At 34.5% G+C, this 23,119-nt stretch overlaps 1 protein-coding gene across 3 annotated transcripts in view; it reads left to right on the forward strand.

The window, feature by feature from the left end:
• The window catches only part of LOC118184295 (uncharacterized), a 259,876-nt gene that overhangs the window by 102,159 nt on the left and 134,598 nt on the right, over nt 1–23,119 (forward strand). For all 3 annotated transcript variants that reach the window (XM_085807301.1, XM_085807303.1, XM_085807302.1), the window contains one exon: nt 20,503–20,609. In XM_085807301.1, the coding sequence (XP_085663427.1) occupies nt 20,586–20,609 (24 nt within the window). In that variant the 5' untranslated portion in view covers nt 20,503–20,585. The remainder of the gene's footprint in view (nt 1–20,502; nt 20,610–23,119) is intronic.

The raw sequence follows: 23,119 nt of genomic DNA on the forward strand, positions 1-23,119 counted from the left end.
AAAGTACTTTTGAGACGTTAGTGGTAGAGGGAGAGGTATGGGAGACCTTCGGATCCGTCCCGGTCTGGGAGCATTCTTCTTCAAAACTGAAGCAAATTCGTACTGTTAAAGTCCGTAAGACTTAAACCAAAGATAGGCGCAATCCTTGCCTCTTTACCATGAAATATTCGTGGATTAGATCTGATATTACTATCAGACTAGTGAGATAAGTCCCAACATAGAATAAGCTCCAAATATTATAACGTGCATACTGTATGCATTATCAAAATCTAGTCAAAAGTTTGTTACATTTCACACAAGGAACGATGAATATGTAACCTGTGAAACGGAAGATTCGCTTATAATCTTACAACTGATAAAAGAAAAATGTTTTCATTTTTAAAAGAGGTTTTGAGCACTTAACGTAATTTCGAACATCTCTTGAGAGATCTCAAAGTAAGCTGACGAATTGTTGGAATGCTTTTCTACCAAAAGCTATGTAGTAAACATAACTCGCATCACCATTTATTTAAACTGCATGGGAATTTTGCTCTACTCGTCATCTCAATCGATCGCAGTTCATTTTCCCCACATGTCAAGATATCATTTCTGTTTGCCATCCCCCATTTCAGCAGAAACTTCTACTCAGTTCGCCGCATAATCTACAAATCACGATAGTTTTGGGCCGGTGTATTTATGAAATTAAGCTGAATTGGAAATGGAGTTTCGCGTCTCGAAATGGATGTAAAGGAATTGATGCTTTTGAGTTATTACAATCAAAAAGAAAATAAGATGGAATTAGAAGCAGAGTTAGTTGTATTGTCGAAAGCTTAAGAAATTCAGATTGGATCATAAAACATAATGTAATGACTTGTTTGTTTGGCTTAATTTAAAACTTTCCTTCAAAGCAAAAGGAAAACAGTTTAAGGAAAATGAAGTTTCATAAAATGAATTTAGTTTTGAAGATTAAATTAAGCTGATGATCTGATTAATGTATTCGGTGTATTGGTTTAATTTAAAACTTTAGTTCACTTCAAAAGAAAAACAGTTTAGGGAAATTTAAGTTTCATAAACTGAACTGAGATCTGAAGATTAAATATTTAGTAATTATTGATGATAAGACTAATGTATTTTGTGTGTTTATTTTCTAAAAGGCAATATTTTCTTTTTTTTTTTTCTTGAACGAAATATGCTGTTATCATCTTGAGAAACTCTTATCTCATTCACATCTGAAAAGCCAAGAACGTTTCTAATGTGATAAAAAGGAATACCACTGTAATCGTCAGAACTAAATAACCAAAACATTAAAATGTTAAATGCAAAGTCATATTTTGGAAACACGTTTAGATTTATTGTTACGCAAAATTTCATGGAAGAATAGCATTCCTGGGTAGAACTTGCCTTTAAAAGGGAAAGATAAAAACACATATTTAGATTTCATGACATTCTCGAAACATTCATTAAATTCTCTATGCACGGCAAAATAAATATACATGAACTGGTTAAACTTTTCAGATAGATACGTTTTGGGCACTTATTACTACGCAATGAAATTATGCTTCAATATGATGAATAGTAATTATTACTGCACTAATGAATAGTAGTGATTAGATTTAATTTATGATATATAAAATAGAAGGCAATAATTATCCTATCTACTTAGAGAAATTATTGTCAAACTGTTATAACTTTGGGATTTCAATCTTTTAACTCTTTATGCTAAAATGATTACTAAATTTTTTAATGCACCATATACTGTTTTAGCCGTGTATAAGTTAGGTTACTATAATGAACAATTAGCTAGAAAATTATAGGAATTTTATGATTGGAATAGCATTTTTTACAATAAATGGATCATTTTGTAGTTCACGTTAACCCTCTGAGCGTTAGGGACGTAACATTCCGGATCGAAGAATGGCTTTCTCACTCGTTACACGTGAAAACTTCTGCCAGGTGCTTTTAAATTCGATTTCGGTTTGGATCTATATTGGAAGAAAAGGATTCCACGTACTAAGTGAAAAGGTCAGTTTCGAAATGTGTAGAATGTATAACCTTGATTTTTTTTAACTGTTTTGATTATTCTACTCTTTTATACTTTCATATATCAAACAATTATTTTATTTTTAAATGAATTCTTTTTTTATTTTTTTCTCTTATACTTTGACGTATCAAGTTTTAACTGACCTGGAAGATCACACGACTTTGGTTTACTGTTTTATATCATTAAAGAATATATGGAGTTCTTATCTCAGTGCAATTCATTTACAATACGTTAAAAAGACTATTATTTTTTAATATTAAAGAAATAATTTTATTCCATAATATAAAATAAAGTTCACTGAGTATTTGCGAGTTAAACTGTGAAATTTTAGCTTATTAGTATTCCGAAGATATAAAGAAACTTTGCGATCAATTGTTTGGATATGCCTTTATTTTATAATAGAATATAACAGAAAAGTAATGGAAAAAGCAACTGTTTCTTTTCGCAGAAAACGTTTACATTTACTGTTACATCATCTGAAGGAAACGAAAAACGTTGATTTTATGGAGTATATCTGAATAATTAAGTTTTCAGCATATACTAATCTATGATACTTACATAATTTAAGTGATATTTTAAAGAACGTTTATGTATCAGTTTCAGCGACGCATAAATCAGTTTTTGCGTCTTATGTTTTAATTACATTCGAATAAAATACAGTTGGAAGTGATATTTAGATCCATTTATGCATCTGATTGATTTTAGCGTAGAATCATCAGCGATGGAAAAAGTAGATTTTGGGTAAATCAATAACTTTATGCAACACTCCTCCCTTCTTTGCAAACTTGCTTCTCCCACATTTGTAGAATTGCTTTGCTCCTGAGAAAGAGAAACATGTGTCCGATCGCCCTCGAAATCGATAGAGTTTTATTCAAAATCTACTCTAAGCTAAGTTTGCTTTATTGTCTAATTTTAAATTATGCTTTGTACATTTCGAAACTTTGTATTTTCGAAAGAAGAAAGATATGAAATGTCTTAAAATATATTTTTATTTGATTTAAAATCGCCTATGGAAAAAGCAAAGCAAAATTATGAATCTGAGAGACATTGCAAAAAACGAAAGCTATGTAGATCTTTTGAAATAATGTGGGTACAGAGTTTATTTTCTTAAATAATCTCCCCAGGTTTATGTGCCATACTAGAAAGTTCCGCAAAATGAAACATTTTAAACATTTTGAGCACTGTGGGTTGAACGCTTTGGAGATATTAAGTTATAGAGTCTCGTATTCTTTGGTAGTATAAATTGACTAGCTCTAAAAAGACCGTATGAGGAATTATCCTCAGGTCTTACGACAACAGCGGAAGTCAGAAGAAGGGTGTAAAGAACCTTTTCTTCAATCATGTATGTAAAAGCCTAAGTACGCACAGACGGACACACTTGGGCTTTTTCATAAGCCAACACTTCTGGCTTAAATAAGTAACGTGGAACTTAAAAAATAAAATGTAATTAAACTAGCCAAACGGCTCACAGGATAATTTAAACGCGCAAGAAGGCTCTGGCTCATAGAAGCCGGCGGAAATAAGCTTAACAGCTAGAAGCACTCGGCACCACAGAATCAAATTGCTAGTAAGTCAAAGTAACAACGTGGCCTTCAAGCAGGCATAACACGCTTTAAAATCCCCTTCCGAAGCCTTCGATTAAATAGCACTTCTTTCTCCATTAATATGAAAATACGCGCGCTATCTAATTAGCATTCTGGCAGGAAAGCGTGGGTGAAAAGGAGGATAAAAGGACAGTTCCTTTCATTAAAAATTAACTATTAGTCAAAATAAACGAAGCTCCACAGAGTCTAATATTTTTTATGACCCCCAGTAAATAAAAAGTCCAGATGTTCATTGAGCTTTAATAAGTTAAATAAAAACATTCCATGCTTTAATGTCCAAAATTATCAAAATTATCAAAAATATTAAAGAACAAATTTATTGACTTAGATCACTTTTCAGAGCTTAAGAGAATTCAAATAGATCCTGATCAAGTAAAGTAATGAACTGCAAAACAAAAGATGCTTTTTTAGGCAATTTATGGTTTCGTATTGGGTGTTGGTTTGGTTTATGTGATTATGGCAAAGCCTCGAGGCCAATCTGCCTAAGGGAAGAGATACCTTCGTGGAGTATTTTCTAAGGGAAACTGGCTCGTACACACATTACACATGGGGTAAACCAAGAAAATGCCCATGCAGCCAGCCCGTTCGCAAGAGTTTAAACTCGGACCGAACTACCAATGTTCAGTGACTATACCGCTCGGCCGCTGGTGGGCCTTCGTATTCGGGGAAAACCAGCACTAATACCTTGTAACTTTATACACCTGATTCCTTGAAACTATTATTGCGAAAATATACGAAATTTTTGGATTAAACGATTTGCTATTCTTAACTGAGGCTTCTGGAATCAGTCTGATCAGATAATAACAAATTCACCAATATGCACTTTATGGTATTTACGCATAATTATCTATTGTTCTTGGGAAGTTTTGCTTAATCTCCTCATCTTATTGTTTTTCCGGAATCCTTGGCAAGTTACAGTTTTATGCCATTACATCGAAAACTGCACGAGATATAGCTATTTTGTCATCATTAGACGTGAACAACTGCTATGTTTCGCCTTACGGAGGCTCTTATGTGGGCGGTTTGCTTGGTGACGCTAATCTATTGATCACACACATTTTTGGCTTATTGTATATTAAACCTACACTATCGCTTATGGACTATGTCTGTCCCACGTTGTCGCAGAGTGAACTATGAATTAAGGCACGTTAGATAAAAAATATATACAAGATAAAATTGCAGTGAAATAGCTTTCCTTCTTGCCTGATATTCAATTAAATTGTGAAAGCAAAACATGGCTATTCAAAAACATTAAATAAAACAACAATAGAGAACTAAAGAAGAGAGTAAATAAATTACCATTGTTATAGCGAACATCAATATGCATTGCTGTATGGTAACTAAAGAAAAAAAAACACTACGGCCTTAACTAGATAATTTAAACTGGGAATATTTAAATAGGAAGAATTTCGAAGAATGATTTTCTTTCTACATCAAGCAGCAATACCAGATTTAGTGATGAAGTAAGAGGTTATTCGTTAGTAACATAGTGAAATCAGTATCAAACCACCAAATATAAAAATGAAGTGTGGTAGCATAAAGATGCAAGGATTGGAACAATTTTAAGCAACGGAGTAATGCGATGTTTAGGAACATTATTTGTTGATATTATCCTTCTGAGATGTTGTTCTAAGCAAAAATACAATATTCAAACTTAGTACGTGATTTTCATAGAAGCTTACTGACTTTATGTAGCTCATTGGGTTCGGTACTTCCTTCGATGCATTTCGGTCTCTGTATCATACGTACAAGATATGCACAACCAGTTTAAAACTGGGAGCTGCAGATCGCATTAAGCCGGAGGAATTCACTTCAAACAATTTATGTGTCCTCGTCTTGACGTGAGAAAATGTTTTAATAGCTGTGTAAATTTCTCACCTTTTATCAATCAATTGCAAATTGTTTCAGTAATATATATGTATATGTATATGCAGGGTTCTCTGATATTTTTATCTTATATAAAAATATAAAATGTTCCGTGAATGAAATAAGAATATGCCAATAGACCAAATTTTAAAACTACTACATCACGTAAAATATTAAAAGGAACATTTAAGAAGTGTTAAGAAGTAATATAAACTATTAAAAATGCTAGGAATAAACTTAGGTTAAAAGTAAAGCAGTGTATATATGTGTATATTTAATTATGGCAAAGCACACTAGGGCTATCTGCCTAAGAGGAAGGATGCCTTCGTGGAGGACTTTCTAAGGGAAACTGGCTCGTGTACACGTTACATATGGGGAAAACCACGAAAACGCCCATGCAGCCAGCCCGTCCGCGGGATTCGAACCTCGGACCGAACTACCAGTGTTCAGCGACTTTAACGCTCGGCCGCTGGTGAGCCAAAGTAAAGCAGTGAAAATTAAAACAATTTTATATTTCCATTTCACATTTATTATTTATTATTATGCTTGTTGTTGTTATAACAAGCATAATAATAAACAATAAAAGTAGCAATATATAGTCTACCCTTGATATTGCGAAGCTTAGTACCTTGCACTACCTTTTCTTAAATCTCTCGGTATCTTGAAAAAAATATTTTCTTTGCATATTCAGCATTAAAACAACGTATTTTCCCATAGCTATTTCTAATTACCGATTATTATGTGAAAGCAATGAATGTGCAGTTGAATCTCTGTGCACAGGGAAGAGAGCCGTAATTTTCCGTCTTTAGCTTTCCGTAGATATAAACTCTCTTAGAAAAGTAGAAGAGTTTAGTAAACCTTCCTGTACGTTCCCTAATTGCAGGCGTTGCAGATTTGAACATGACAGGAACAAAAGAAAAGCAAATGGGCTTTTAAGCTGAATAAAAATGTGAAATTTTTAGACTAAAACTCTCTGTCGAAGAAAAGTGAAACGACTTCAAAATTCTGGATATCTTTAGGTATACTTGCAACTATAATAAAGAAGGCAAAAATTACCGAAAGAAACTGTGATTATAACATGAAGAATTTAAAACAGAAATTTGAAAGTCGGCATATACAGATGTGGAAGAATGTGCGCATAATTAATCTGAACAATGCCATAATCAACGACTTCCAGTTAGTCTATAGAGTCTATTAGGTTTCTTGAAGCAGGAAGCACGAAAATTCAGCTGTATCTTTCACCGGTATTCGAACTCCGGACTTTCCGATCGCTAGCCGGATGTGATTTTAGTTACATTACGAAGACACGCGATAAGGATGGAGAAAATTTCTTATATTCTCCCTCTCGTGAAAGTAGAATGGAGCGGATCCCGGCCCCAAATCCGGATACAATACTCAGTACCATAAAATTTATTTTTTAAGCCATGGGTGAGCTCCAGCGACATAACAATAAATTAAATCCCCCGTGTTAAATTAGCTGTGCAATTTGCATTGCTTTACAGCAAAATTTTATAGCGAAGCATTTCGTTTGTAAAGTTTTTCACATGACACACTGGGAAAATTGATTTCCTCTTGGTGCAGCATTTAATGTGAAACATTCTGAAATTTATATATTGTTCATTTCCGAGTTTTAACTAGCTCTACACTGTGCTCAAAGAAAAGTTGTACAAAATTTCCCACAAATACTTACATTAGAAGCGTGTAAATTACCGTCAGATTCGTCTTAAGGAAATCGAAATCGACAATTACGCAAATCCCTGCAGCGAAGGACGAACTAGAATTAGTTTTCCTCCAGATGGATTCTGAGGGTATGTGTGATCGCGTTAAAAATAATCATGAAATGGTTTAACGTGTAAAGTCATTAGGTTATTTTTAAAGCAGGAGTGAGGAAAAATTTGCAACGCCTTCGCCGAGAATCAAACCGCGGACCTCTGGAATACATGCCCAGCGTGTAGACCACCACACCACGAAGGCATGCCAAGAAGGTGGGAGAAATACCATATGTACTAACCTTTTAAAGGGCGACTGGGGTTTTTAGGGGACCCTATCGCCAAATCCTGGGTGAGAAGAGTCATCATCCACCACCCTTTTAGTTTGGGCACCACTGTAGAAACATTAGGCATTTTTTGGAAGCGGGAAAGATGAAAAATGAGCAACGCCTTCGCCGGGAATCGAACCGCGGACCTCTGGAATACGCGCCCAGCGTGCAGACCACTACACCATGAAGGCATGCCAAGAAGGCGGGATAAATACCTTATAAACGTAGCACTGTGAAATGAAAAAATATATATTTCCTAGGTGGAATTTTGTAACTGTATGAAAGATTTAATAGAAATAACAGCAAATAAATTTACATCTTTAGTCTTCAAAATCTTATTCTTTAGTAAAACCTGCTGAATGGAAATACATATATTTACTGTGTGAAATCTTGTAGTTGTATACGAGATCAAAAGCAAATACGAAGAACAAATTTACATCTTTGTCTTCAAAAATTGTTCTCCCATAAATCATGTTTCTAAATATATAGTAATCAAGAAATACTTGGAAATAAACTATGCCGTTTTCCTTTTCCAGAGTTGAACTCGGAATTTTTGAACTGTTGCCCAATATGCTAGCCGTCGTACTACAAGAGAACATAAAAGGAATATCTTGATTTCTTATTTAAGCCCCCCTCACACACACACACACACACACTTAAAGGCGACTTAAGGCTAGCTAGAAAGCCCCTGTAGCTCAAACCAAGTTTGGTGATGAATCGCTGTTCATACTTTTTGTTCGGACAGCCAGGTGGAGCAATAATACTTGAAAATAAACTTCTCCGGATTCGAAAGGGAAAATGTTCCTTAGAACCCTCGGTATGCATAACAGATATAAGCTAATCAATTGCCTGGAGAACATAAGAGGAATGTCATAAAATGTTACAAATGCAGATGATCTGTTTTTTAACAAGGTCGAAAGTTCAGCAAAGCTAAAAAATATGCCTAATTAAGTCTTTTTACTAATGACAGTGGAGAGATTTCGTCAAGAGTGCAGTGAATGTTTTAATGAACTTTGCATTTAATACTTCGTACAGCAATCCGTTTAATCTTGTTTAGATAATCAAAGCTAAAAACTTCAAAAAAAATAGATCGTTGCATGAAGAATAAATATGTTAACATAAGATTTATATTACAAAATATTTTAATAACAAATTAAGAGACATAGGTCAAAGAGAGACAAAATTAAGAGTCAAATTAAGAGACATAGGTCAAAGAGAGACAAAATTAAGAGTCAAATTAAGAGACAAAGGTTGTCCTTCAGAAATGTTTCTTCATAGTTATGTAAAGCACTATTAGCACAGATGAACTGTTGAATATTTTTCTGTAATACTGTAATACAATTAATTTGTTTTGAAATGAAGCAACCTCCTTTTTTCGAAAATTAATATAAATGTAATAAACAAGTATTATAAAGATTCAATTAATTCTACCATTTCCAATGCCTTTACCTATTTATGTCAGCGAGTTGTATTAGACCAAACACCTAAATAAATGTACTGCATATTATAAATGAAAAAAAAAATATGAACATCACTTGAATTACAAATCGGAACAGAAAATAAAGTCACTATATCTTGTTCTTGGTTGCAGTTCAAACGTAGGAAGTTGACTGTTTATCGAATATGTGCGCAGCAAATCAAGAATAAAACTTTTTTTTTAACCAATGGAGGGCCTTCAGAGATTTCGGCTTGGCCACTAATAAGCCCAGAAGTGATGGTTACTTATTATGGAGGCACCTGATAGGTGGGCCACCTTTGCCTCCTATGAAGAGGCGGACAGTTACAACCATGCCTTCTACGGTATTCGAACACGGGCCCTTTGGTATCGCGGTCGGCTCATCTAACTACTGTACCGTTTGGGCGGCTTAATAAATCTCTAAAGACCGAAGTATTTTTTCTTTCATTTAAAAATAATTATTAACTAAATCAGCCTTAATTAAATTGTTCTTATCCAGGATAAATTCAAAAATCTTCTAGCGCATTGAAAATGCTTAACAGAATGCTTTTGTTGTTTTTAGTTATAGTAAACAAATCACGCGACTACCAACAAAGGGAAAAATCTTTCTTTAGAATATTCGTCCTTTATTAAAAGTTAATACATTATTGTATAAGCACTTTTCTTCGACGTGCTTACTTTGGTGTAATAACTCGGTCGTGTATCCTCGGGCTGACTGAATGTCTTTCGTATTGTAAAGTAAGTACAATAGATAGAGAGCTTAAAATTAGTCATGTTTAGAAATAATAAAATAAATCTTTTAAAATTAAAGGTAAAATTCGGAAAATAAGCCTTAACGGGAGGATGAAAATGACTTAGGAACTTGTCTGCCGCTGTACTCGATTGTTCATTCAAAAATAGAAATTCAAAGCGCTAAGAATTAAAAATAGTTTCTTCTTGGATTAATGAAGAGATTTAACGCTGGCAGTGATGCGTATATAGTTTCGAGTCATGAAACACTTTGAAAGCCTTTCAATTTATTGAGATTTAAATCAAACATTAACTTTTGCTCTTGAGGTCTTTAGCACCACCTACGTCATTTCTCCTATGCTGAACTCCTGTTTAGCTTAAGAGGAGAAAAAACAGGAACCGGTGGGTAACCTTCCTTTTACGTCATGATTTAAATTCTGTATTCTGTTCTCAAAAGCCTACGTTCATCTTTTAATTTCAGCTAGAACGATTTGACTCGCCTCCTCGTAATGAAAATTCATTCATATATACACGTGTCGATAGACAGTTTTTCGGAAAAGAATCAGAAACAAAACAACGTTAAATAGTTAAATGAATACAGCTTAATTGCTTTTGCAATGTTACTATCCTGAATTTTAAATCAAAGGAGGATGGAATTTTATTTACCCGTGTACTTAAATAGATTTTCGACTAATTTTTTTATCTTACTGAATTATTTTCACATAGCTAGATTTTGATGAAGTCAAATATATTTTTTTACATTGATAAAATGCAGACAGTAATTTAAAAAAGCGCTCACGTTTATAATTGGAAAAGGATAATAAAAAACCTAATTTAAATCAATCTCATCGAGTTTTAAAATGGTTTGGATTCAAATAAGTATCAAACCATGTTCGATAAAACAACTATCACAAATACGTTGTTAAACCAAATTTTGACTGGGAAGCATTATTATAAAAAAAAAGCTCGCCCTATACATATTATATTGTTACGGTGCATTGAGAATACGGCAAAGCACACTAGGACTATCTGCCTACAGGAAGGGATGCCTTCATGGAGGACTTTCTAAGGGAAACTGGCTTGTAAACACGTTAAATCACTCTTAGAAACATTGGAACAATCAAATTAAAATTTTCTCCTTTATCGTTCAGTTCATCTGTAAGTTACTTTATACAGCTATTTATTTATGCAAGGACGTTTTCTAACAAATATAACAGACTGAAGTGATGCAGTCATCCCGTTTTATTGAATTTTAATACTAAAATACCCTGAAAGCCAAAACACTTGGAATTTACGTACAGAGACTGGTTTGGGTAATAAAAATTGAAACACTTGATGAATATAAAACTCTACCTTTCAAACCAACGAATTTTATGTTGTAAAAGCCTGACTTTAGACACAAAGAATTAAAAACCGGAAACTGGTAATATATATCGGAGTCCGAAAAAGAACAAATTGTTGCTTTCCCTCTGTCTAGCGTATCTTTTAAGAGGAAAGTACGCCTTTTTAATATTTTTAATATATTGAGGTCAGCAATATTCAGGTTCATCCCTGTATAAACCTGGAAAAGCGAAGAACTTTTGTCTAGTCCGAGTAATTGCTAAGGTAAGTGGAAATAATCCAAAAAAGATGTTAAAATTATATGATATTTTTTGTTCCTCCTTAACACGGGTCTTTGTTGTATATGAAATCCCGTCCGACTAGCACTCGAGAGATCTAGAGTTTGAATCCTTGCGAGAGACTGCATATCTTTTATATTCCTGGTTCGACAACTCTAATGCCTTTACGTGGCCCCCGAATATGGTAAAATATGGCAAACGTTAATTTATCACCACCTGGATTTACAGACTGGGCCCAGGACACCCCGGTGGCTCTTAAGGGGGGAGGGGAGAAATTTTTTTATTTTCTTCCTATTTACCAGTATTTTCTAGTATTACCTTCTAGACTAAACCCAAGACTGCCCAGTGTCTCTTAAAGTGGGGGGGGGAGGAGGAAATGCATTTATTTTCTTCCTATTTATCAATATTTTCTAGTATTGCCTTCTAAACTGGGCCCAGGACTCCCCGGTGGCACTTAAAGTGGGGAAGGGGGAATTTATTTATTTTCTTCCTATTTATCAGTATTTTCTAGTATTACCTTCCAGTATTTTCTTCCTATTTACTGCATACCTTTATTATGTAATTGGAAGCTTATCTGGCTAGCAATTTGAGGGGTGTGGCTAGCAATTCAAATCCCTGGGAGGAGAACATTGCACATTTTTTATGTTTCCTGCTTCTACATAGCGGTAAAAACGTTTTTAAGCGAAAAGCGTAAGTCAATGAGTACTGAAATCATAATAGAGCTTAACTTATCCATTTTTATAAAAACGGTCTCTCGGAACTTTCGCAAGATAAAAATTAATGGTCAGGGAGCTCAAGCAGAACCATCGATAACCAACGTCTGCACTACGCGCTGTTTCAGTGATATCAGAAGCAGAAGCATAAAGTTTGCGCAGCATATAATGAAAAAAGCATACTGTTTAACAAAGACAACACCTTCATTCCCTTTCCTACTTGTGGGAGAGTTTATGAGTGGAGAACTTATTTAGAGGCTTATAACCGTTGACACCTTCGTGCCGGGAATTAATCACGGAGTGAAACTCTGAGGATCTGATCCTGCAAAAACGTAAAAGTCTGCAGCAGCACTAATTAGATCACACATTATATCATTGTCAACGCCTACCAAAGAGGAAGTTCAGCCATTGTTGAAATTTTTTATCTCGGAATGACATGCAGTGCGTCAGAATGAAAATGTACTAATTTACGCAAAAAATATGATAAGAGAGTAATTTGGAAAAAAAAAATGAAAGCTAATGTGAAAAGCTGGCCACACTTGGAACAATTTCCTGATCTTATTGAACTTATTTATGATATGTTAGAAGACAGAATTAGAGAGCATTTTCTCTTACGCCAGCAGCAATGAAATAACCAAGAGGGTTAAGAAAGTATTAACTTATTAACTGCCATGATCCCTATTTGAGGATTTGTCTTAGTAGCGGAAATTTGATAACTTTAATTAGGTTGGCAACAATGGTTACTTTTTTACATTGTTATATAAACTTTTCTCAAGTTTTTGCATGAGTTGTTGAGTAGTAGTTGTTAAATGAGTGAATAATTTCTTCCTATTTATCAGTATTTTCTAGTATTACCTTCCAGTATTTTCTTCCTATTTACTGCATACCTTTATTATGTAATTGGAAGCTTATCTGGCTAGCAATTTGAGGGGTGTGGCTAGCAATTCAAATCCCTGGGAGGAGAACATTGCACATTTTTTATGTTTCCTGCTTCTACATAGCGGTAAAAACGTTTTTAAGCGAAAAGCGTAAGTCAATGAGTACTGAAATCATAATAGAGCTTAACTTATCCATTTTTATAAAAACGGTCTCTCGGAACTTTCGCAAGATAAAAATTAATGGTCAGGGAGCTCAAGCAGAACCATCGATAACCAACGTCTGCACTACGCGCTGTTTCAGTGATATCAGAAGCAGAAGCATAAAGTTTGCGCAGCATATAATGAAAAAAGCATACTGTTTAACAAAGACAACACCTTCATTCCCTTTCCTACTTGTGGGAGAGTTTATGAGTGGAGAACTTATTTAGAGGCTTATAACCGTTGACACCTTCGTGCCGGGAATTAATCACGGAGTGAAACTCTGAGGATCTGATCCTGCAAAAACGTAAAAGTCTGCAGCAGCACTAATTAGATCACACATTATATCATTGTCAACGCCTACCAAAGAGGAAGTTCAGCCATTGTTGAAATTTTTTATCTCGGAATGACATGCAGTGCGTCAGAATGAAAATGTACTAATTTACGCAAAAAATATGATAAGAGAGTAATTTGGAAAAAAAAATGAAAGCTAATGTGAAAAGCTGGCCACACTTGGAACAATTTCCTGATCTTATTGAACTTATTTATGATATGTTAGAAGACAGAATTAGAGAGCATTTTCTCTTACGCCAGCAGCAATGAAATAACCAAGAGGGTTAAGAAAGTATTAACTTATTAACTGCCATGATCCCTATTTGAGGATTTGTCTTAGTAGCGGAAATTTGATAACTTTAATTAGGTTGGCAACAATGGTTACTTTTTTACATTGTTATATAAACTTTTCTCAAGTTTTTGCATGAGTTGTTGAGTAGTAGTTGTTAAATGAGTGAATAATTTCTTCCTATTTATCAGTATTTTCTAGTATTACCTTCCAGTATTTTCTTCCTATTTACTGCATACCTTTATTATGTAATTGGAAGCTTATCTGGCTAGCAATTTGAGGGGTGTGGCTAGCAATTCAAATCCCTGGGAGGAGAACATTGCACATTTTTTATGTTTCCTGCTTCTACATAGCGGTAAAAACGTTTTTAAGCGAAAAGCGTAAGTCAATGAGTACTGAAATCATAATAGAGCTTAACTTATCCATTTTTATAAAAACGGTCTCTCGGAACTTTCGCAAGATAAAAATTAATGGTCAGGGAGCTCAAGCAGAACCATCGATAACCAACGTCTGCACTACGCGCTGTTTCAGTGATATCAGAAGCAGAAGCATAAAGTTTGCGCAGCATATAATGAAAAAAGCATACTGTTTAACAAAGACAACACCTTCATTCCCTTTCCTACTTGTGGGAGAGTTTATGAGTGGAGAACTTATTTAGAGGCTTATAACCGTTGACACCTTCGTGCCGGGAATTAATCACGGAGTGAAACTCTGAGGATCTGATCCTGCAAAAACGTAAAAGTCTGCAGCAGCACTAATTAGATCACACATTATATCATTGTCAACGCCTACCAAAGAGGAAGTTCAGCCATTGTTGAAATTTTTTATCTCGGAATGACATGCAGTGCGTCAGAATGAAAATGTACTAATTTACGCAAAAAATATGATAAGAGAGTAATTTGGAAAAAAAAAATGAAAGCTAATGTGAAAAGCTGGCCACACTTGGAACAATTTCCTGATCTTATTGAACTTATTTATGATATGTTAGAAGACAGAATTAGAGAGCATTTTCTCTTACGCCAGCAGCAATGAAATAACCAAGAGGGTTAAGAAAGTATTAACTTATTAACTGCCATGATCCCTATTTGAGGATTTGTCTTAGTAGCGGAAATTTGATAACTTTAATTAGGTTGGCAACAATGGTTACTTTTTTACATTGTTATATAAACTTTTCTCAAGTTTTTGCATGAGTTGTTGAGTAGTAGTTGTTAAATGAGTGAATAATTTCTTCCTATTTATCAGTATTTTCTAGTATTACCTTCCAGTATTTTCTTCCTATTTACTGCATACCTTTATTATGTAATTGGAAGCTTATCTGGCTAGCAATTTGAGGGGTGTGGCTAGCAATTCAAATCCCTGGGAGGAGAACATTGCACATTTTTTATGTTTCCTGCTTCTACATAGCGGTAAAAACGTTTTTAAGCGAAAAGCGTAAGTCAATGAGTACTGAAATCATAATAGAGCTTAACTTATCCATTTTTATAAAAACGGTCTCTCGGAACTTTCGCAAGATAAAAATTAATGGTCAGGGAGCTCAAGCAGAACCATCGATAACCAACGTCTGCACTACGCGCTGTTTCAGTGATATCAGAAGCAGAAGCATAAAGTTTGCGCAGCATATAATGAAAAAAGCATACTGTTTAACAAAGACAACACCTTCATTCCCTTTCCTACTTGTGGGAGAGTTTATGAGTGGAGAACTTATTTAGAGGCTTATAACCGTTGACACCTTCGTGCCGGGAATTAATCACGGAGTGAAACTCTGAGGATCTGATCCTGCAAAAACGTAAAAGTCTGCAGCAGCACTAATTAGATCACACATTATATCATTGTCAACGCCTACCAAAGAGGAAGTTCAGCCATTGTTGAAATTTTTTATCTCGGAATGACATGCAGTGCGTCAGAATGAAAATGTACTAATTTACGCAAAAAATATGATAAGAGAGTAATTTGGAAAAAAAAAATGAAAGCTAATGTGAAAAGCTGGCCACACTTGGAACAATTTCCTGATCTTATTGAACTTATTTATGATATGTTAGAAGACAGAATTAGAGAGCATTTTCTCTTACGCCAGCAGCAATGAAATAACCAAGAGGGTTAAGAAAGTATTAACTTATTAACTGCCATGATCCCTATTTGAGGATTTGTCTTAGTAGCGGAAATTTGATAACTTTAATTAGGTTGGCAACAATGGTTACTTTTTTACATTGTTATATAAACTTTTCTCAAGTTTTTGCATGAGTTGTTGAGTAGTAGTTGTTAAATGAGTGATCTGGAGAATATTATTTGCGTGAAGAAGTAAAATTTGTGCGAGTTTCCAAGATTTCAACATTTTCAGACTGCGGTAAGTCAAATTATTATGTACATCATTTCCAACTCCTGTGTACTGTAGTGTTCTGTAATGGTTTTTAACATATATTTACTAACTATTTATTGTCAATGTGAATTTTATTTTCCGGGAGGACTACTTGAATGTCGATTCGTATTTGAAGCTCATGGCATATTCCATCTATATACCATTTATATTGAAATTTCCAGCTCTATGTCAATCTAGACACTCAGAAATAAATGTAAATTGAGAGGAAAAATTTGGCAGTTAATGAGTTGAAAAAAGGAAGTTAAGAAAGGAGACAAAGTTAAAAAGGGTAAAAATCCTTTGCTCGACTCGTTTGTAGTACTGCAGAGATCTGAAAAACTTCACAGCTAAGCTCATTTGTTGCGTTCTGCTAGGATTTAATTTTATTTTAGCAACCGCTCTGATAAGTCATCTGTGATGTATTTAAAGATATTTTAAAAATACCATTTATGAGGACTGAAAATTCAACTCGGGGGGGGGGAACACTACTAATAATTAACCTGGAACACGACTAAGAATTAACCAACTAAACCTGGAAGATATGGAATATGGAAACAAGTGCTCCTTTGAGTTTGCTTAATGTATTTGTCATTTGTCAAGAAAGATGATAAAGTTCTGAAGTTGTAAGCTTCTGCATTTCGCATCTTTTCAGTTTCAATAATACCCTGCATGGAAATGGTTCTCTTGCCAACCGTGATAATACCAAAAGAAAATTGATCTTATTTTTAGAGGAATAATCATTAATTGGAGAAATACTTAGAAAGCTGACTACATATTAAAGGTTCTAAAATTAAAAAACACAAATAATCTGCATAACTACTGTTGAGCAATACTTCGTTAATGCGTATAATTAAACTAAATACAACATTTGATACAAAACTCACAGTAAGGCTTAAAATAAGGCCTTGGAATTTTAAAATGAATTACAAAACGAAGCATTACGGTTAGATAATAAATTAATGATTAAATGAAATCTAAAACATTCAAACTGAGTTTACTGTTTAGTAACTTGTGAAACTTGTGTAAATGGAATTACGAAAAGTGGCATTGCAAATACGTTTTATGCATCGTTTTTACACAGTATATTTCGGCATTGATTTTAATTACATTCAAACTTAATCGCAAAGACAAAATACGTATTCCTATTAAAAGTCTCATCCGATCGAAAAGTATTTTTCGCAACTGTTTAATTGACGCAGAATAGAAAATGAAATTCTTTTGTCATTTTCAAGCGAGTTTGTTTCTAGGCAACGGTTGCGTTGATGCTATTTACTATTCAATCTCATCAGGTTTGAGACGATTACCATGGAATTCGTTTTTTGTTTATGTTGTGGAAATTCGTGTAATTTTTACTAAATCAGAAGAAATAACTTTCCATTTGCTTTCAAATAGTTAGTACTATTTCCAGTCTTCTGCTTCAGCACATGTAAAGGAAATAATTGGAAAGAATTAATCTTACAGCTTTTATTAAAGCTAGAGATTTGTTTCGGAAAGAATTTCGTGTCTAAGAAAAGCAACAAAAGAAATGATGTGAATGTCGAAAAATGTACACAATTTTGTTAAGTCATCAATATTAAATGAAGGAAAGAAGGAAAGCGGGACTATATACGGATTTCAATTTTAATGTCATTTTTGATGGATCTTGATAAAACATATTCCTCCAATACAAGGCATAAACATGTTTTATGGATGGATATGCTTCATCAGTGTTTCTTCATTCTTGCACATCGGATAAACTCTTATACTAACCGTTAGACTAAAAAATATGGGAAAGATAATTTGTAATGAAGAACAGATGTAAAATGAAATTATTTATTATAAAAAATCTACCATAAAAATGATACCTCTTGTGATACATTTATTAAAGCAAATTTACCTATTCCTAAATATAATGCTGAAACCATACCTGGTGATTCGTTATCCAAGGTTTACGGAATGAATGCTTCAGGACATAACAGACAGCCGTTCAACCGGTATAGTGGTTAGCGTCTCTGACTGCCGTGCCGAAGGGCCCGGGTTCGAATCCCAGAGAAGGCATAGATGTCCGTGCGGCATGGGGACACTCTAAATATGCGGCGAGCTGAAAGTCCTCTCAAGAGGTTGATGGTAGGGAAAGAGGGATCGGAGGGCCTCGGACCCGTTCTTCCGAGGTGCTCTCCATCAAAATTGGGGGCGGAACTGAGCTAAATCGCACTGTCACATCTAAGGCTCAAGGAATATTGCTCAAGGCTAAACACGTTCACATAGAGCAACATGTATAAACATGTTATACAGACATGTTTATACATGTTCACATAGAGCAAACAGTGTGGGCGAGTATCTCGTGAGTGAACGCGTTGCTCTCGTTGCTATCATATTAGGCCGATCTCAGTTCCATTTAAAATCTTTGAGATGTCCTCGGACGTGGTATTCCTATGTGCGCATCCCCTTGAGCTGCTCCTCAAAAAGCTGTAAACCGCCCTATTAAAGGAATGACAGTTATTGATCTCCAGTGCACTTGACCACTTTATTAAAAGTATGGACTACAGAGCTTTACGAGCATTAGATGTGGTCATATCCTTTATTAAAATAATTTTCGTTTGTTTTCATACCAACGGTTTTTAAATGGCAAAATGTGAGTGACATATATTAATGATTACACATAGAATTAAATACATTTTATTTATTATAACTGAACATTACAGGATTACCTACCACCTTTGAAATATTGAATCAAGCAAATCATAACTTTTTAGGTTTTGCCGAACTTACTGTCCGTGCTTAATGTTTGGAAAGCAATGTATTTCTATCATCAGCTGAAACAATTAAACATAATGTATAATACTGACAGCATATTTCTTCATTACTCTGTTTTTCTTGACAATTAGGATAAACTGCTAGAATTTCTTACTTTTATGTGTACAAGAGAGTGACAAAGTACAAGAGAGTGGGCTTAATATATTTTGCATTTCTTTAATTATTGCAAAATGTAGAATAGTATGTAATACCCTCTAATGTATTTTCTGGTATACTTTAGGTATTATTATACTTATGATTGGTAAATTTTTACCGTGAGCGATTTATCAATTCAATTGAATTGTATTTACACATATCACGAGATTATGCTAATATACTATTCACTGTAATTCAGGGGTTAAAGTATTCGTGGTAGTTTCTGGAGCATATCACCAAAAAAGATTACACAGTTCTATTTTATTAAAACGCTATGAGCTAAACTGTATTTGAAGGAAAGTTACAAAAGAAAAAGGGCAGAGAATCAGTTATTTAATAATTTCCAGATAAAAAAAAAACCAAAAATGAACTGCAATTCCACACAAATTATCGCTTACTTCGGCAAAAACCACATGCGTAGAAAAAAATCATGAATTTCTAATTTCTACTTTGGCTTATTATACTACTAGCCAAGCAGTTTTACAGGCCAAACATTCTGCAGAAATAATAAAGACACAGCCAAGCTATAATGAACAAAAGTAAATTTGCTGATTTAATGAATTTATGATTCTTTAAAACTAAAGTTACTAATTTAAAAAAATGCAACAAAGACATAACTCTAAAACATGTCAACTGAGAAGATTTTTCTTTCAAGATTATGACGACTCATATTTCATTTTCCAAGAGCTGTTATAATCTTTTTAATCTGTCTCGAAACAGAATTATACCTTTGTTTTTAAGAACACCGTCACTAGAACTATGGAACAATTTTTATTCTTGCATTAATACATTTCGTCTTTTGCGTATGTAACGTGCTACAGTACAACATTAATCTTCTAGAAATGGGATGAAATGCACTTTGAGATGTCACTCTTTCTTTCCTTTTTTTTACGAGGTTACTGCTAGAATTAAAATTAATTTTGCAGTAAAGCAAATTCGCTACAAAGTTACTACGAATTTACAAAGTTTTCCATTAAATTATTGGAATGCCTGAACCAGAATTCAGAAACGAGCATTTCAATATAATGAGTGGATCATTTAATTTCGTGATATAAAGTTTGTCACGAATTATTTTAGGAAGAGCTATTGCAAATAAAAGTTAACTGACTTTAATAGGGGAAGCTAATATTATTATGCATTATAAAAAATGTTTCCTTTTTTCTTTAGATATAAGGAAAACAAATAAGCAATACAAACGATTCTTTAAAAGAATTCGATGGCTTTTCAAATGACGCCGAGAAAGCTCTGAAATGAAATCCAGATAATGACACTTCCTTTGCCCCTTAAATTTTACTAATCTTTATTTGTATCATTTCTTTCGAAAATGCTGTACGCACAATGTTTTGTGTTAACAGCTTAAATGGCATACCTGTATATTAATTCCATAATGGAACGAGAATGAATTATTTGAATTATCCATTAACTGGAATAATATTATACTTGTTGTTTAAATAACCTGTTTTCTTATTTAGGTGCCGTGGCCGATGGTCGCGAGATCAGGCCTTTCCATGCAGGGTGCTCACCTTGGAGGACATAAACAAAGCTCTCCTCCACCATGATACCCTCGAATCGCAGCAACGTAAGTACATTTACTGTAAATATTTAGATTACTTTGTAGAGACATTATGTATTTTGGAAGCAGGAGAAGTGAAAAATGAGCAACGCTTTCTCCGGGAATCGAACCACGGGCCTCTGGAATAGGCGTCCAAAATGCAGGCTACTACATCACGAAGACACGCTAAGAAGGCGAGAGAAATACCTTATATACTATGCCTTTTTAAAGGGAGACTGGGGTTTTTAGGGAACCCAAGCGCCAAATCCTGTGTGTGGAGAATCATCATCCACCATCCTTTTTAGTTCAGGCCCACTGTAGGGGCTTTAGGTATTTTGAAAGCAGGTGAAAGGAAAATTGAGCAACGTCTGTAGAGTCATTAGGTTAATTGGAAGCAGAAAAGATGAAAAATATGTAACCGCATTCGGCGGGAATCGAACCACGGACCTCTGGAATACCGGCCCAGCGTGCTACCGTTATACCACGAAGGCACGCTAGGGAAATGGGAGAAATATCTTATACGCCTTCGCCGGGAATCGAACCACGGACCTCTGGAATACGCGCCCAGCATGCAGACCACTACACCATGATGGCACGCTAAAAAGGCGGGAGAAACACCTTATAACTTTAAGAAAGGCAATTAGTAAGTACTATTCCGATTTTCCATGTAAATTTTGGACCATGGAGTCTTTCGGGCGTTCCTTCTGTTGAACCTAAATGCTAACGAATTTCTGTTACAAAAATTAAGACCTTAGAAATTCTCTACGAGAGCAACACGCAACTATCTGCAATTAAATAGCATTACGTGACAGTCATTCGGTTAACCATAATTTAAGAACATTGTAGGAAATGTTCTTTACCGGCTTCTGTGATTGAGAGGTAACATGCTTGTGGCAAAGATAGTCAGCTGAAGTTCTTTTTTGCATGCTTCCTCTCCAACGTATATGGTCCTACCAGTGTCCAAATGGTAGAGAGTTACGCATATACGTAGAAGCGCATGTCCTTGTGGCCAGGAAGGCAAAGCGGACCATTTTCTTAAGGGGACTCATACACCTTAAACCCCTCATGATCTTCGAATATGTGACTGTTGCAAGAATTGGGGTATTTTATTTATTTTAAAAGCAACTACTTCCAACTTTTTACAGGTGATTACATAACATAGCTGCTTTGGAAACTAGTAACCAAAAAGTTTGTGTTGCCACAAATATTTTTGTAATTCAATCCTCTTTGTGACAAAATATTTCGCCATGTTTCAACCTTGCGCGCATGATATTTTAAAAAATGGTACATACTTGAAATTGGATGGAATTCTTTGTATGGGCACTATTTTCTAACTGAACCAACAATCTGATGAATATTTTAATATTGAAAAATTTTATGGACGAAAATATTACAAATTTTGTTAATAAAATACATTTTATAAACTCAACTCAAAATCAAATAAAAATTTGACATGAAATTTTTAGAATTTTAGGTTCACAGTAATTTCCAAATGTTATAGTTTCCGAAAGCTATATATTAAATATGGAATTAAGTTATGAAACAGAATGCTTTAAACTGTGCGCGCAAGTTGGAAACATGACGAAAAATGTTGTCACAAAGCGGGTTAAATTATAAAACTATTTGTGGCAACACAATCTTTCTGATTACTATTTCAGAAAGCAGCTATATTATGTAGTCAGCTGTAAAAAGTTGGTAATAACTGCTTTTAAAATAAATAAGTTATCCCAATTCTTGCAACAGTCACTTATTCGAACATCTTATGGGTTTTAAGGTGTACGTGTCCCCATAAGGCTGCTCAGGATTTGAATTTCAACTCTCGTTCATTCCTAAGCAAAGAAGTTTTTTGCATGATTGGTTTTCGTGTATTTCATCATGTGTAACGTGAATATAAGCCAGTTTTCCTTAGAAAGTTCTCCTAAAAGACATCCGTCCTGTCTCTTATATTAAAAGATCCACTTTACAGGGGCTACTTGTCTAACGACAAGAAAGCCGAGACAGTGCTAACTCAAGTCGACGCACTCATCTATTCATATAAATGGTCAGCGCAGCACTTCGGAGGAGCAGCATGTCACTAACTCATTTGATATCGAGACATGATCCGTTCTCTTTATACGTATTTAGATTTGGGATAATGGCCGCATATGAATGTTCCCATAGTGAGCAAAGCAGACCATTTCACCTTTTAAATCCCCTAAAACTTCTCTACAGCACCTGCTGAAACCAACTCTTGAGCACTAGCTTTCGTAAACCAATAATAGAGTCGAAAACGCAAGTACCAGTGCAAAGATATCCTTAATAATGTCACAATGTTCAGCCAACTATACATTGCCTCACGGAACAATCCTATGCCAATTTACTAACACTGTCAGTGAATGACATTCATAGACACTTTTCCTTGTTGAGTGGCACAACATTTACAGATCTCAGATTTAATTTAATATATCAAGATTAATGTATCGTGCTGTGAAGTTAATATATTATATTGCATAGTTAATGCACTGCACTGCTAAGCTAATGTACTGTAATTAATAATT

Source organism: Stegodyphus dumicola, chromosome X1 (assembly GCF_044657685.1).
Source record: "Stegodyphus dumicola isolate Sdum_Otavi_A_Nest chromosome X1, ASM4465768v1".
NCBI lineage: Eukaryota > Metazoa > Arthropoda > Arachnida > Araneae > Eresidae > Stegodyphus > Stegodyphus dumicola.